Below are 17,316 nucleotides of genomic sequence, written 5' to 3'. Positions count from 1 at the left end.
TCGTTGGTGCAGTTTGTTTCATTCTTATGGTCTTTTTTCCTGCCACTGAAAGTACGTTCCAGAGGTATCCATTGATTGTGTCCATGGCAGGAGTTTTAAGGCCCAGATACATAGTTTTAAAGGGATGACAAAGTTTAAAAACAGTCTAGATTTCTAATAATATTGTATAGTTTTATAACGTTTAGTCCTGATTTATTCAAGGTTTAGTCTGGGTTTAGTCTCTTTTTATTCTCTATACCGAGGGTGAACCTGTGAACGCAACTTTAGAACCATTTTCTATCACTTTTAATTGAGTAATATTACTTTTAAGCGAAACCGTTTGAGCAAAACCACTCTCCCCAGCTCGGCTCACGACTCTGTGAAAATGTGAAACGAACGCAGAGGAAAGGATAATCCCGGCTTTTGGAGTTAACACTGAAATAGACTGCGGTTTCTGGCAACGACTGTGACCTTTCTGCACCATGGAAACGCCGCGAAAAGCCTGCGGCAAACACTCAAACACGGCACCGCTGAGGTTACAAAATAAGACTCTGGAGGTCTTATTAATTCACATTTGTTTTTCACTCCCCGAGCTGACTCCCACCTCTCATCAATCGCTCCACGTTTATCCTGCCGTAAGAGCCCAGTCTGTCTATGACACCCTTCCGTGGCATTAGACGGAGCGTGTTAACACCTAGTACCCCGACCAAATAGACTCGCCCGTTTTATGAAGTCCCTCGCTCGCGGTAACGGTTTGGAGATGGGAGAGATTTGCATTGGGAGACCACTTATGTTAAAATAGTTTGTGTTTTTTGGAAGAAAAGTTGACTTCATAACACGAGGCTCTGTGGCCTGTCGGTTTAGTTTGATTTAGAGGTAACTTTTCTGGTGAAGGGTGCTCCGCCTGCTTTGTTATTACTTTGCCTGTAATGCTCCACAGACTAGTATGGCATTAAGCAGTCATTTAATTCTATTTTTGGAATGTTTACCGTCATATTCATGTGCAATACTGACTTAACCATGTACAATACTGACTTAATCATGTGCAATATTGACTTAATCATGTGCAATACTGACTTAACCATGTGCGATACCATCATATTTATGTGCAATACTGACTTAACCATGTGCAATACTGACTTAATCATGTGCAATACTGACTTAATCATGTGCAATACTGACTTAATCATGTGCAATACTAACTTAACCATGTGCAATACTGACTTAACCATGTGCAATACTGACTTAACCATGTGCAATACTGACTTAATCATATGCAATATTGACTTAATCATGTGCAATACTGACTTAACCATGTGCAATACTGACTTAATCATGTGCAATATTGACTTAATCATGTGCAATACTGACTTAACCATGTGCGATACCATCATATTTATGTGCAATACTGACTTAACCATGTGCAATACCGTCATATTCATGTGCAATACTGACTTAATCATGTGCAATACTGACTTAATCATGTGCAATACTGACTTAATCATGTGCAATACTAACTTAACCATGTGCAATACTGACTTAACCATGTGCAATACTGACTTAACCATGTGCAATACTGACTTAATCATATGCAATATTGACTTAATCATGTGCAATACTGACTTAACCATGTGCAATACTGACTTAATCATGTGCAATATTGACTTAATCATGTGCAATACTGACTTAACCATGTGCGATACCATCATATTTATGTGCAATACTGACTTAACCATGTGCAATACCGTCATATTCATGTGCAATTACTGTCATACTCAAGCAATTAAGGTTATATTCATGTGCATATAACTGATGTAAATAAGAGTGTTTACTTACCATTAGTATTAGTGTTATTTAGTCTTATGCTAGCTATTGTTACTTTACTTTATTTTATTTTATTTAAAAAAAAAAAAAATCCCCTCCATTCCCTATTAAGATATGAGAGGAGTTTTGTTAATAAGAGTTTTTTGTTTTGTTTATAAAAGTTCTTCTATTAGTGTTTTTTTCGAACTTCCCATAAGTTATCTGTCCTTTCCCCCTGTATCTATTGCGTTGTAACTCAGAAATTTCCCCATGTGTGGACAATAAAGGATTATCTTATCTTACTCTTATCTTCCCGTAGTATTAGATGTATTTTAGCCAATGTATTAGCTTTGAACTTGGTATTAGCTCATACTGCCCACCACAGCGAGCAGTACGAGCTCCTGAAGTTCAGAGGAGGAAGCGTGACATGTGGTATGGGTGGATACATCATTATCATACAGGGGAGGAGCCAGGACCACGGAGGACACGCCTCTTCACACTGGACACTATGACCTGGATTCACAGACTCTAAAAATACTATTCTAAACAAAATCTGTAATGAGCACAATATTATGAGCATTTTTCTGCATTGAATAAATACAAATACAATTTATTTTAACATAAATGAGTTGAAGGGAATTCAGTTTAAATCACAAATAGTATAATGACAACTGCAATTGAGTAAATGCAAGATAGATAAATTAATGAATCATGAATCATTACACCAATAATGTAATTTCTAACCTATGCAGCCGCTCTATTAAAGCTGCATTCCTCAACATTATCATGATTGTTTTTAAATATATTTGGCCCGTAGGCTTTATTAGACAGGAAAGACAGCGTGAAATGGGGGATAAGAGAAGGGAGGACATGCAGTAAATGGTCAGAGTCGGGATTTGAGCGCTGATTGACAGTAAAAGGACGTTTTTTCCTGCTTCACCTCTAAAGCTGTTCAAGTGACCAGAAAACGCATGCATGTGAATACTTGCGAAGGGTTTGATAGATTGAAATACTTCATCTGTAAAGTCCAGGGTCTGTAGATGTCATTTGTGTGTGTTTTCTGGATGAATCGTTGACCGCTCTGTGGAGGAGGCTGTGCACATTTAGGGTGTTTGAAAAGTGATTGTGCAAAGTTGCTGATTGCTCCTATAAAAATAACTTGGCATTTTGTCTCGCGGCGAAGAGAAAAACACGTTACGGTTTGTTTTGATTGTGATTAAGAGAAGTTTAACGGCGCCACGGCCCACATTACAAGAGACGCTAGGGTCAAAGCAGATGGGAGCAGGTATTGAACTGTTTGAAAAGTAATGAGTCTTAAGCTATTTTGACCACTCGGGTTTCCCTCATCAACCCAAAACAAACATGCACATTAAAATCCTCCAGCCACACCCTTAGGAATGATCATTTATTAAGTTTTGAAAGCTTCAGTAGTTTATGTTTTCTCAAGTTATGTCTCAAATGTGTTAATAACCCCCAGAACTGTGAAATCGCACAGTGCAGGATGTCTTTTGGAGAACCGTTTTCCTGTTTCTTTCAGAGGTAAAAATGTTCTCCTCTGGACTTCTAAACGTTACCCACCTGTAAGTGTTACGGAAGTGTCTGAGTGAGGGCCAAACAATGACCTGCGTGGATGTGTACACACTGATGTGTCTGTAAAATGGAAATGTGTTTTTATTTGTAAAATAAATACAATGAATACAATAAATAAAATTAATATAATGAATAAAATGAATAAAATGAATAAAATGAATAAAATGAATAAAATGAATAAAATGAATAAAATGAATAAAATGAATAAAGTGAATAAAATGAATAAAATGAATAAAATAAAATGAAATGAAATAAAATAAAATAAAATAAATAAATGATGGGTCAAATGCAGATAACTAATTTCCCCCCAAAAAACAATTTAAATAATTTAGCATTACGTTAACATTTTTTTTTTGCCAGTAGATTTGAGCCAGTATCCACACTAAAATAAATCACATAAACAGAACACAAGTTGACCTTTCCTGAACAGTTTGAGAATGATACTGAGCTTTAGTCAAACTAGTATAAGACTACATAATAAAATACAGACAACTAGGAATGCGCATCAGCGACAGAAGCAGCATAAAACAACAAATAATAACAGTAAAATAAAGGCATTCATAAAATAAGGTGTTGGAATATAAATGGACTTTGACTGGTCATAAATACAACATATACAAAAACTGCGCACATGGACAGGTTTATCAGGTTGTAACGCCAGAGTAGCTTTACCCTGCTGCTACAGTCGATACGTTAAAGCCGTGTGCATGAGAACGATCACGTTACACAGATAGCCCTAAGTCCCTATTCCTCCTTTCCATCAGCTGAGTGACGACACTGCAATCTGACCCAGACCAGGCCATAGCACATACCTACACATGCAGACACGTTCTTTTAATACACCAAACATTCATTATTGATCAGCCAGAGACGTGTAAACGGCCCGTATAGCAGACGCTGTAGAGACGGATGGGGACGGCTCTTGTAATTTGAAAGCTTGTTTGGAAACCTGAGCGATGTTTTGTTGTCATTTGCTTAACGCGAACAAGCTCTTTGTTTCACTGTGTCACTACAGAGGGGTGAATCCACGAGTATTTATTAGGTTCTTCTGTGTTTGGTTCTTTTTTTTTTTTTTCTTCCTTGTTGTTGTTTTAAATCGTTTTTGAAGATGTCTACTAATCACAATAGAAAGCCTTTGGACCTATAGCACTGTACACCTGTGGTTTAGGCCTATACTGCATAAATAACAGATTCATTTTAGGCTTTTTTATTTGTATCATTATTACTTTTTTATATGATATCTGAATAATTGTGGTGGGTTTGAGTTTTATTTTGTATTTCTTCCAAGTGTACGTAATCATACGTTTCAACATTTTATCTAACCTGAATTACAGTGACAGATGTTATACGTATTCTTTCAAAATTGGAATTGAATATTGAAAGGTCCAGCTGATGATCTAGATTTTGTCTCACTTAATAACTACACTTTTATTGGCCTAATAAAGCACAAAACAAGACTTATAGATTTATAATAAGCAAATAGTGTATTAAGAATGATTCAGGCTTGGTTAATTTTTTACCCCTTAAAATTAAGTAGTTACTTAGTCTGAATCGTTCTTAATAAACTATGTATGTTCATGTGTTTGTATTTTATTATAAAATGGTATAGCAAGGCATTTAATTTTCCTTCTAAATATTTTATATGTCTGATTTATAAGCGAATGGCAAGAAAATTTAAAATACAATAAAATAATTAAATTATTATTATTAGTAGTAGTAGTATCACTATTATTATTATTATTACTATTTATTTTAAGATAACTAATTAGCCTTAATAAAGCATGAAGAAAGCTATAATTTATAATCGAAAAATTATGTATTATTCTGTCCCAATAACTAATAATTAAAGGGTTTGGAATTAGTGTATTTGTTTCTAAACCTGAATCATTCTTAATAAATGTTTTGGTCATTATGAATTAAATAAAAAAATATAAAGTGTTTTTAACCAGGAACATTGAACTCTTTCTGCTCCTCTTTTACCTTTAAGTCTTTTAAACAGTGTGAGGCCTTTTACAAACATAATGAGACATTTGTTCTATTTACCACCACCACAATTTCAGTCAACATTGATACTGACCTTGCCTCTCTCCGTACCATGTGAGCGTTTAGTGTGTAACTGTGAGCCGTGCAGTGTCCAGAGATCCGGCGCGCACGGGGGGGGTAATTACGGTGTAGAGTGTCATCCATCACTGAGCTGACCTGCGAAGTCCACGGTTAATCATCCACTAACGGCCACAGACACAAACACGGAAGGAACCAAACCTGCCAAGACACTGGCGAGAGCACAGCAAGAGACAAAACTGAGGACTAAATGAACAAACACGGAAGGAGCTGAACCTGCCAACAGTCTAGACTACAGCAAGACTTTTGGACAAGAAGACAGAACCAAGAACTAAACTCGGAGGAAACTAAAGCTGTGAGGAGTCCAGACTACAGCAACACTTTTGGATAAGAAGACAGAACCAAGAACTAAACTCTAAGGAAACTAAAGCTGTGAGGAGTCTAGACTACAGGAACACTTTTGGACAAGAAGACAGAACCTAGAACTAAACTCGGAGGAAACTAAACTTGTGAGGAGTCTAGACTACAGGAACACTTTTGGAAGAAGAAGACAGAACCTAGAACTAAACTCAGAGGAAACTAAACTTGTGAGGAGTTTAGACTACAAGGAGACTTTTGGACAGAACCTAGTACTAATCTGACAAAAAGGAACTAAACCTGTGAAGAGCCTGGACTACAGGGAGTCAGAACCTAGAACTAAACTTGACAAACACAGAAACAAAACCTGAAAAATATTCTAGCAAGAAAGACAAGAAAACAGAACCTGGAACTATGAATGGACAGGTTTTTTTGAGTCGAAGGACTTAATTTTTTGTCATTTTGAATTGAAAAAGTTGCAGGAAAAACAAATATTCTCTCTCTTCTCATTTGGGGAATCATTTTGGAGAAGAGTTCCCGCCGGTTCCTTTGGCATGTCGGTGGACGCATGGCTTGGCATCTGCGATGCCGGTTGTTGCAGTGAATCCCTCCGCCGCTGAGGACATGGTGGCCAAGGGGGGAGACCGCGGGGGGGACATTCTGGGGGGACAGGAGCACCGCATGGCCACCCTGCCCCTGGTGAAAGTGTCCCGGGAAATGCTGAGAAGTTTCCCCCATTCGAAGCGCGTGGGCTCGTACCTGGTGGGCAAGATGATCAACAAGGGGTCGTTCGCCAAAGTGATGGAGGGACTTCACATCGGGACGGGAGAGAAGGTCAGAGGGGAACTGATGATGTCACTGCTCTGGTGCTGTGTGCGCGGCGTGAGCTCCAGTAATTATGGTTTTAAAGGCACTTATTTCGAAAAGGTAAATATGACATTAGACAAGACTTCAAAACATCAGCTTATTCAATTTGAAATGTTAAGTCAATATTTGTTTGTGTCACTTTTCACTTAAAATGTCATAAACCATTATGAATGGGCATAACATGTTTAAAGATGCTTAATCTTATCTTGAATGCAAAAATGGTAATATAATTCTAAACATTAAGTAGCAAAAGATAGCAATGGTTTGTGTCAAAGATTTTTAAAAATATACATATTTGTAAAGTTAAAGTTAAACAAAATACATTATAACAATTCTAAACATGGTACAATATTTATTGTAAACATATTTTTTATTCAGGGACCGGTTGAAGGGGGCGGGGCCAGTAACAGAATCAGAATCAGAATATGGTTTATTGCCATTTGTCGATAAACAAAATGTACAGACACATAGGAACTTGTCCTGGTGATTCGGTGCAACACAAACAATTGAACAATGAATACTAAACGGCACGATATGTACATAATAAAATATAAAGTATAAAGTGTACAATCTGAATATAACTTTTAAAATACCTCATTACTTATGTTTGCTGTTTATTAAAAGCATTGGCTCTACATGTTCATGGTAAAACACGTATAGAATAGTGGGACAAAGCAACAGACCATAAAATACAATTCATAATACACTGTAAAACACAGGTCACATTAAGATAAGATAATCCTTTATTGTCCACACATGGGGAAATGTCGGTGTTACAACGCTGTAGATACAAGGGGAAAGGACAGATAACTTATAGGAAGATTGAAAAAATTAGCCTCTGGGGACAGGTAGTAGATGGCCCGCGGCCTGGTTTTGGGCCTCGGCCCCGGTAGTTGGGGACCTCTGTGCTTGTTCTTAAATTAAACAATAAGATAATCATTAAAAATATCAAATAATCACTCGCCATAGATTATGGAAACGACGTTACAGCAGGATGTAAAATAATGTCACAGAGAATTTTAACTGCAATAATCTAGCGTTTATAGTATATTCATTAAATTTTTCATAACTTTAGATGCGAGTTACAAAGACAGTTAATATGTATCTGTTTGTTTTCATCCCTTCATATAGTTATGATGGCTGTATTTATATTTGGTGTGGAGTTTCAAGTGTTTTAGTGCAAACCTTCCCCTTCAGATCCAGCGTTGACCTGCATTTGTTCCCGTGGAGTCTGAGACTGTTTGAGTAGGTTTCTCGGAGCCGGTCCGTGTGTGCAAATGTCTGTTTAACTCCCAGTCGCTGAAGGGCCACTGCCTCCATGACTTCACCGTATCGTGTGTGTCTAACTCTGTTGTCATAGTAACAGCCAAACTCACCTGTGTGGGATGTTTGCCCCGTTAACCCCCCGCTTAGACAAACGTTATCCATCCACAAGGGGAAAGGATTTGAATACAAGTGTGCCTACAAACATGGACCACACGCAATTTCAACTTTCAACTAACTCTTCAGAACAAGACACACTTTATTTTTTCCAGACAGATTTATGATATTTCCAGTTCATTTAAAGCCTTCAGTTCTTGCCCAGATGTTTGAAAATTGTTTACTATTAGTTAAAGGAGATACAATGATACCCAAGTCTCACAGTATTTTATGAACAATTTTTTTACTCCAACAACAAATACTTTTTGGGGGCCAAATTGTGAAAACAGATAGTATTGTGTTGATGCTATTTCTTTGCTGTCTTTGCTTTTGCTATGCTATGACAAGATTTGAGTGCTTTCATTTACTGTTATCATCCAAATTATTAGTAGCATTTGTGTTTATTTATTAGCATTTTAGTGTCTTGTCATGTTTCAGATTCTACAATTTTATTTCCAAAGATAGAAAAAGTTGTTTTTGTGAATATTTCTTGCAGATTCAAATGTAAATTAGTGTTTTACATTCATTTTGACCCTCGTTGTGGGGGGAAAGTAAAACCTAAATGGCCGTAACGTTGGATCTTTTGCTTCAGGTGGCCATCAAAGTGATCGACAAGAAGAAAGCTCGACAGGACTCGTACGTGCTCAAGAACATGAAGAGAGAGCCACGGATTCACCAGATGGTGCGGCATCCACACATCGTAGTTCTGTTTGAGGTGAGAAGGAGATCGCACTGTCACGTTCAGGTCCGTTTGAGGTGAGAAGGAGATCGCACTGTCACGTTCAGGTCCGTTTGAAGTGAGAAGGAGATCGCACTGTCACGTTCAGGTCCGTTTGAGGTGAGAAGGAGATCGCACTGTCACGTTCAGGTCCGTTTGAGGTGAGAAGGAGATCGCACTGTCACGTTCAGGTCCGTTTGAGGTGAGAAGGAGATCGCACTGTCACGTTCAGGTCCGTTTGAGGTGAGAATGAGATCGCACTGTCACGTTCAGGTCCGTTTGAGGTGAGAAGGAGATCGCACTGTCACGTTCAGGTCCGTTTGAGGTGAGAAGGAGATCGCACTGTCACGTTCAGGTCCGTTTGAAGTGAGAAGGAGATCGCACTGTCACGTTCAGGTCCGTTTGAAGTGAGAAGGAGATCGCACTGTCACGTTCAGGTCCGTTTGAAGTGAGAAGGAGATCGCACTGTCACGTTCAGGTCCGTTTGAAGTGAGAAGGAGATCGCACTGTCACGTTCAGGTCCGTTTGAGGTGAGAAGGAGATCACACTGTCACGTTCAAGTGCAGAGGATGTTATTTTTCTTTGGTAATATCCTTTTTTTTATAATCAACTGTGCTCTATTATTATTGTCAAATTTGTTTTGTCAAATGACAACTAGCACTTCCTTCTGTATGAGTTGTTTTTCTATTTTTTTAACTGACATTTATTGTGAAAAAGCGTTCAGATAATGTCTCACCTTTTCAATGGCGCCACTGGTGATATTTACACAGAAAATAGGATCAATAATATGATGAAGTAATATGAGTGCTTAATGTTTGGAATGATAAAATGTCAAAACGAACACAGGGCTTAGTTACTTTGGATTAAGTGATGGTTTAGACCAGCGATTCCCAACCGTTTTCCTCTCAAGGATCGACACAATCACAAGATTTATTCTTCAGAGACAGTTTGAAGGGGGCAAAGCCTGTAATAACAGAGGAAAATGTGTACAAACCCTTCTTTTTACTCATGTTTGCTGTTTAATAGCTTAATGGTATGTTCATGGTGAAACACATATGAAGCCTGCGTAAATTCAGCCTGGAAGACCTGACTCCACCCATCTACGTCAAGGCCACCATGGAAGGACCCCTCTCCCCAGCGCCATCATCGCACTCAAGCAGGCGCCCGCCTGTCCCTCTGTGAGAGTCAGATCCCTCACTTCACCATGGACTCTCCCAGGTTTCTGCGCTTATCCCAAAGAGGTTATGCAGTTTTTCCCTGCCAAGAAGGAGGGTGAAAGGTCAGGGGGCGTCTGCACCATGGCCCTCGCACCTGCTCCTCATCCCCAATCAACGCTCTCAAGTGACTCCTCCCCGCTCCAATCAGCGCTCAGGCGGTCGCATTTAAGCCCTCAGGCAGATGGCTCGGGCGCTCAAACCGTACTGTGACCCACCACCTCCCCAGCTCCTCCTCTGCATTCCCCTCATCATCTACCTTCTCTCCACATCTACCACCACCAGTCTCCAGGCTCCGGGGGGAGACATCTGATACAAATAGATCATGGAGTGCCCATGATTGCAACGTCTTCCGCCGGGGTCTGAGCGCCAAATAACTCACGAATAAAGCTTGCTAAACAGTCCATTCTCGTGGTCTCTTTGTCTCTCCAGGGTGAAATAGCAGCAGACTATGAAACTATAATAATAATAGATTGTAAAACATGTTGCATTTGCCTCTGGAGTCCGGTAGCAGATGGTCCACAGCCCGGTTAGGGGACCCCTGGTTTAGACTCGTTACTGGCTGGTACCACGATGAAATACACGGTAACAGACCATCCTGACTTACAGTGACAACAGTGCGCCCGCTTTATCCCTCTGATTCCAATTGTCCCACTACATTGCCCAACTTGTACTACTTTTACTACTATTGACGGTACTGAGAGCTCATTGAGAAGCTGTTGGAGTGCAGCCTGGTGGTGGAGTGGTTAAGGCACAGCACACGTATGCCAGGCTCCAAGTGCAGTTGGCTCCTGACTCCAACAATTTACTGCATGTCTTCCCTCCTCTTTCATCCCCCATTTCACACTCTTCTCTCCTTTCGAACAAAGCCTACTAGCAACAGTATCTTTAAAAAAAGAGAAGATGTTTTGAAGAGGTTTTTGACATTTTTTGACCCACACCATTCCACCAACTTCAATCTCAGTTTAACCTGATATTTCCATTGGTTTGGTCCAAATTGTGTGTCGCCAGACCCTGGAGACGGAGAACAGTTACTACATGGCCATGGAGCTGTGCGCGGGGGGAGACCTGATGGACAGGATCTGTGAGAGGAAGCGTCTGGAGGAGAGGGAAGTCCGCCGCTACACCAGACAGATCCTCTCTGCCGTGGACCACCTGCATAAACATGGCATCGTGCACAGGTGAGACTCCAAAAACTGTTATAATGTCATTTTCCCCATATTATTTTATGTATTTGCAGTTGTTCTTTGGTATTGTGCATCACGTTTGGCACCACACAGGTTGTAACAGTGCTATAAAAACAAATTTGAGAGATAAATGATGCAAAGTTTATTATAATTTGACTGCATGCTGCAACGCTTACACCCTGCTTGGTAAAAATGACAATAATACAATATACTAGAGACTGCGTTGTCAGATATAATAGATACTAAACCAGTGGAGCTTTGATGTTTATGAAAGTGTTTTGACCCAGCAGTCTTGTTTTGATCCATGGCTTCTTAGATATTGGTTTTGGCTCATGATACTTTAGATGTTTTGCCTTCTTACAACAGTAGATAATAGTCATAATAATACATAACACTTATATGGCGCTTTTCAAGAAACCCAAATGCGCGTTACATTTAAGTATAAAGTAGGATAACGTTTTTAAAAAGGCGGTTTTAAAAAGATGGTTGTTCAGTGATGTTTTAAAGATAGCGAATGTGGCTTCAGTGAGTCTCTGGAGTATTTGGGCTGCGAGTTCCAAAGGGTTTGGGCAGCAGCAGAGAAGGTTCCTGTCCCCCCCAGGTCTTAACTTTTGTCCTGGGGTGGGACAGGAAGTTGGCATCAGCTGACCTGAGGGAGTGGCTAGGGGTGTGGTAATGGAGCTCAGAGCGGTAGATGGTTGCCAGGTTATGGAGGGACTTGTAAACAATGGTGAGGAGCATGAGGTGGATGCGCTGTGGGACGGGGAGCCAGTGGAGGTCTCTGCGGACGGGGGTGATGTGCGGGTGAGGAGGCGGTGTGCGGGTGAGTAGGCGGTGTGCAGGTGAGGAGGCGATGTGCGGGTGAGGAGGCGGTGTGCGGGTGAGGAGGCGGGGGCAGGTGAGGTGGCGGGGGCGGGTGAGGAGGCGGTGTGCGGGTGAGGAGGCGATGTGCGGGTGAGGAGGCAGTGTGCGGGTGAGGAGGCAGTGTGCGGGTGATGAGGCGGTGTGCGGGTGATGAGGCGATGTGCGGGTGAGGAGGCGGGGGCAGGTGAGGAGGCGGGGGCGGGTGAGGAGGCGGTGTGCGGGTGAGGAGGCGATGTGCGGGTGAGGAGGCGGTGTGCGGGTGAGGAGGCGGTGTGCGGGTGAGGAGGCGGTGTGCGGGTGAGGAGGCAGTGTGCGGGTGATGAGGCGGTGTGCGGGTGAGGAGGCGATGTGCGGGTGAGGAGGCGGGGGCAGGTGAGGAGGCGGGGGCGGGTGAGGAGGCGGTGTGCGGGTGAGGAGGCGATGTGCGGGTGAGGAGGCGGTGTGCGGGTGAGGAGGCGATGTGCGGGTGAGGAGGCGGTGTGCGGGTGAGGAGGCGGTGTGCGGGTGAGGAGGCGGTGTGCGGGTGAGGAGGCGGTGTGCGGGTGAGGAGGCGGTGTGCGGGTGAGGAGGCGGGGGCGGGTGAGGAGGCGGGGGCGGGTGATGAGGCGGTGTGCGGGTGAGGAGGCGGGGGCGGGTGAGGAGGCGGTGTGCGGGTGAGGAGGCGGTGTGCGGGTGAGGAGGCGGTGTGCGGGTGAGGAGGCGGTGTGCGGGTGAGGAGGCGGTGTGCGGGTGAGGAGGCGGTGTGCGGGTGAGGAGGCGGTGTGCGGGTGAGGAGGCGGTGTGCGGGTGATGAGGCGGTGTGCGGGTGAGGAGGCGATGTGCGGGTGAGGAGGCGGGGGCGGGTGAGGAGGCGGGGGCGGGTGAGGAGGCGGTGTGCGGGTGAGGAGGCGGTGTGCGGGTGAGGAGGCGGTGTGCGGGTGAGGAGGCGGTGTGCGGGTGAGGAGGCGGTGCGCGGGTGAGGAGGCGGTGTGCGGGTGAGGAGGCGGTGTGCGGGTGAGGAGGCGGTGTGCGGGTGAGGAGGCGGTGTGCGGGTGAGGAGGCGGTGTGCGGGTGAGGAGGCGGTGTGCGGGTGAGGAGGCGGTGTGCGGGTGAGGAGGCGGGGGCGGGTGAGGAGGCGGGGGCGGGTGAGGAGGCGGTGTGCGGGTGAGGAGGCGGTGTGCGGGTGAGGAGGCGGGGGCGGGTGAGGAGGCGGTGTGCGGGTGAGGAGGCGGTGTGCGGGTGAGGAGGCGGTGTGCGGGTGAGGAGGCGGTGTGCGGGTGAGGAGGCGGTGTGCGGGTGAGGAGGCGATGTGCGGGTGAGGAGGCGGTGTGCGGGTGAGGAGGCGGTGTGCGGGTGAGGAGGCGGGGGCGGGTGAGGAGGCGGTGTGCGGGTGAGGAGGCGATGTGCGGATGAGGAGGCGGTGTGCGGGTGAGGAGGCGGTGTGCGGGTGAGGAGGCGGTGTGCGGGTGAGGAGGCGGTGTGCGGGTGATGAGGCGGTGTGCGGGTGAGGAGGCGATGTGCGGGTGAGGAGGCGGGGGCGGGTGAGGAGGCGGGGGCGGGTGAGGAGGCGGTGTGCGGGTGAGGAGGCGATGTGCGGGTGAGGAGGCGGTGTGCGGGTGAGGAGGCGGTGTGCGGGTGAGGAGGCGGTGTGCGGGTGAGGAGGCGGTGTGCGGGTGAGGAGGCGATGTGCGGGTGAGGAGGCGGTGTGCGGGTGAGGAGGCGGTGTGCGGGTGAGGAGGCGTGTGCGGGTGAGGAGGCGGTGTGCGGGTGAGGAGGCGGGGGCGGGTGAGGAGGCGGGGTGCGGGTGAGGAGGCGGGGGCGGGTGAGGAGGCGGTGTGCGGGTGAGGAGGCGGTGTGCGGGTGAGGAGGCGGTGTGCGTGTGAGGAGGCGGGGGTGGGTGAGGAGGCGGTGTGCGGGTGAGGAGGCGGTGTGCGGGTGAGGAGGCTGTGTGCGGGTGAGGAGGCGGTGTGCGGGTGAGGAGGCGGTGTGCGGGTGAGGAGGCGATGTGCGGGTGAGGAGGCGGTGTGCGGGTGAGGAGGCGGTGTGCGGGTGCGGAGGCGGTGTGCGGGTGAGGAGGCGGTGTGCGGGTGAGGAGGCGGTGTGTGGGTGAGGAGGCGGTGTGCGGGTGAGGAGGCGGGGGCGGGTGAGGAGGCGGTGTGCGGGTGAGGAGGCGGTGTGCGGGTGAGGAGGCGGTGTGCGGGTGATGAGGCGGTGTGCGGGTGAGGAGGCGATGTGCGGGTGAGGAGGCGGGGGCGGGTGAGGAGGCGGTGTGCGGGTGAGGAGGCGGTGTGCGGGTGAGGAGGCGGTGTGCGGGTGAGGAGGCGGTGTGCGGGTGAGGAGGCGGTGTGCGGGTGAGGAGGCGGTGTGCGGGTGAGGAGGCGGGGGCGGGTGAGGAGGCGGGGGCGGGTGAGGAGGCGGTGTGCGGGTGAGGAGGCGGTGTGCGGGTGAGGAGGCGGGGGCGGGTGAGGAGGCGGTGTGCGGGTGAGGAGGCGGTGTGCGGGTGAGGAGGCGGTGTGCGGGTGAGGAGGCGGTGTGCGGGTGAGGAGGCGGGGGCGGGTGAGGAGGCGGTGTGCGGGTGAGGAGGCGATGTGCGGATGAGGAGGCGGTGTGCGGGTGAGGAGGCGGTGTGCGGGTGAGGAGGCGGTGTGCGGGTGAGGAGGCGGTGTGCGGGTGATGAGGCGGTGTGCGGGTGAGGAGGCGATGTGCGGGTGAGGAGGCGGGGGCGGGTGAGGAGGCGGGGGCGGGTGAGGAGGCGGTGTGCGGGTGAGGAGGCGGTGTGCGGGTGAGGAGGCGGTGTGCGGGTGAGGAGGCGGTGTGCGGGTGAGGAGGCGATGTGCGGGTGAGGAGGCGGTGTGCGGGTGAGGAGGCGGTGTGCGGGTGAGGAGGCGGTGTGCGGGTGAGGAGGCGATGTGCGGGTGAGGAGGCGGTGTGCGGGTGAGGAGGCGGTGTGCGGGTGAGGAGGCGGTGTGCGGGTGAGGAGGCGGTGTGCGGGTGAGGAGGCGGGGGCGGGTGAGGAGGCGGTGTGCGGGTGAGGAGGCGGTGTGCGGGTGAGGAGGCGGTGTGCGTGTGAGGAGGCGGGGGTGGGTGAGGAGGCGGTGTGCGGGTGAGGAGGCGGTGTGCGGGTGAGGAGGCGGTGTGCGGGTGAGGAGGCGGTGTGCGGGTGAGGAGGCGGTGTGCGGGTGAGGAGGCGGTGTGCGGGTGAGGAGGCGGTGTGCGGGTGAGGAGGCGATGTGCGGGTGCGGAGGCGGTGTGCGGGTGAGGAGGCGGTGTGCGGGTGAGGAGGCGGTGTGCGGGTGAGGAGGCGGGGGCGGGTGAGGAGGCGGGGGCGGGTGAGGAGGCGGTGTGCGGGTGAGGAGGCGGGGGCGGGTGAGGAGGAGGTGTGCGGGTGAGGAGGCGGTGTGCGGGTGAGGAGGCGGTGTGCGGGTGAGGAGGCGGTGTGCGGGTGAGGAGGCGGGGCGGGTGAGGAGGCGGTGTGCGGGTGAGGAGGCGGTGTGCGGGTGAGGAGGCGGTGTGCGGGTGAGGAGGCGGTGTGCGGGTGAGGAGGCGATGTGCGGGTGAGGAGGCGGTGTGCGGGTGAGGAGGCGGTGTGCGGGTGCGGAGGCGGTGTGCGGGTGAGGAGGCGGTGTGCGGGTGAGGAGGCGGTGTGCGGGTGAGGAGGCGGGGGCGGGTGAGGAGGCGGGGGCGGGTGAGGAGGCGGTGTGCGGGTGAGGAGGCGGGGGCGGGTGAGGAGGAGGTGTGCGGGTGAGGAGGCGGTGTGCGGGTGAGGAGGCGGTGTGCGGGTGAGGAGGCGGTGTGCGGGTGAGGAGGCGGGGCGGGTGAGGAGGCGGTGTGCGGGTGAGGAGGCGGTGTGCGGGTGAGGAGGCGGTGTGCGGGTGAGGAGGCGATGTGCGGGTGAGGAGGCGGGGGCGGGTGAGGAGGCGGGGGCGGGTGAGGAGGCGGTGTGCGGGTGAGGAGGCGGTGTGCGGGTGAGGAGGCGGTGTGCGGGTGAGGAGGCGGTGTGCGGGTGAGGAGGCGGTGTGCGGGTGAGGAGGCGGTGTGCGGGTGAGGAGGCGGTGTGCGGGTGAGGAGGCGGTGTGCGGGTGAGGAGGCGGTGTGCGGGTGGGAGGAGCCCTGGGAGGAGTTTGTGAAAGTCTAAAGTGTAAACATATTCTGGCGATTTCCCCATTGGAATAACATGAAAGGTTTCGGTCATCGTTACGGCAACGCCATAACAATTATGACATGGGTCTCATTGACTTTTTTGATGGGGATGCCAAAATTTAGTTGTGTGTCAAATTTCATATAATTTCGCAAAACTAAACATTTAACCTCCATATAAAATCTGTAGGGGGCGCTGTGGCGCCAAATGAATTTATTTCACTTCAAGTAGGTTTAGGGCAAAGAGTTTAACAACTGATTCTAATTTGACGCAATTCTGACTTTATCTGCGCAAACGGCAGAAATTTTAAATATGGGAGATTTCTGAAATTCTAGCTACAGTTTGCGGCTTCGCCGCACAGAGACCGTGAGAGGTATCAATGTAATTTGGATAACTTTTGATGTCCCACTCCTCAGTAGCATTTTCACCAAATTTCAGCTTTTTAGGGCCAACGCCCTGGGAGGAGTTCGTAAAAGTATGACGTTTGGAAAAACTCCAAAGTCATGTTTAGCCATTTTTGAAGCAATATGGCCGACATTTGGTTGGGCGGACGGCGTTGCCGTAATAATATTTTTTACTTCTCTTGTCACCATCTACCTCGGCGCCAAATTTCATGATTCTACAATCAGATTTTTTTTGGGTCATTTCCCATCTCTCAATGCATTTTTGGTACATTTGGGGGCGCTGACGCGCCAATTTTTTTTGTTTTAGAAAAGGGAAATAGCCAGAATGTAGAGAGGCACGATTTTTAGAGGTGTGAACATTTTTGTGACTTTTCGTCAATGTTCACTGGGTGAAAAATAGGGGGGTTGGTCCCGAGAAGAAGAAAGAAGAAAGAATATTAAAGCCGCAAGCGGCATCCAACGGCCCTCGCGGGCCGCCGGCCTTCCGACTCTGCGCTTTCGACTTGATAAAGATGGCGCCCTTATTGTGTGTTGAATAAAAAAAGAACTTGACAGACGGCGACACATTGGACATGGCCAATCCAGTGCAAATCAACACAAGTGTCAGTCAAATTTGCTGCGCCGCCGCACAGAGACCTTAGCACTTGGAATAAAAATATGGATAACTTTTGATGCCCCGCTTGTGTAGATGATATTTCCCAAAGTAAAGCTTGATCGAGCTATTGCCCACGGAGGA

General features: G+C 48.2%; 1 protein-coding gene across 1 annotated transcript in view; it reads left to right on the top strand.

Moving 5' to 3' along the window:
* Positions 1-6,375: 6,375 nt before the first annotated feature.
* The window catches only part of LOC140365334 (uncharacterized), a 32,815-nt gene continuing 21,874 nt past the window's right edge, over positions 6,376-17,316 (top strand). The window contains exons 1-3 of the mRNA XM_072451708.1: positions 6,376-6,624; positions 8,669-8,791; positions 11,020-11,189. Of these exons, the coding sequence (XP_072307809.1) occupies positions 6,376-6,624; positions 8,669-8,791; positions 11,020-11,189 (542 nt within the window). The remainder of the gene's footprint in view (positions 6,625-8,668; positions 8,792-11,019; positions 11,190-17,316) is intronic.

This window comes from Eucyclogobius newberryi, unplaced genomic scaffold (assembly GCF_026437365.1).
Source record: "Eucyclogobius newberryi isolate DKJ021-1_F unplaced genomic scaffold, fEucNew1.0.hap1 SCAF_1, whole genome shotgun sequence".
In the NCBI taxonomy this organism is placed as follows: Eukaryota; Metazoa; Chordata; class Actinopteri; order Gobiiformes; family Gobiidae; genus Eucyclogobius; species Eucyclogobius newberryi.
Note: the sequence above shows the minus strand (reverse complement) of the source record. Positions and strands in the feature narration are given on the sequence as shown.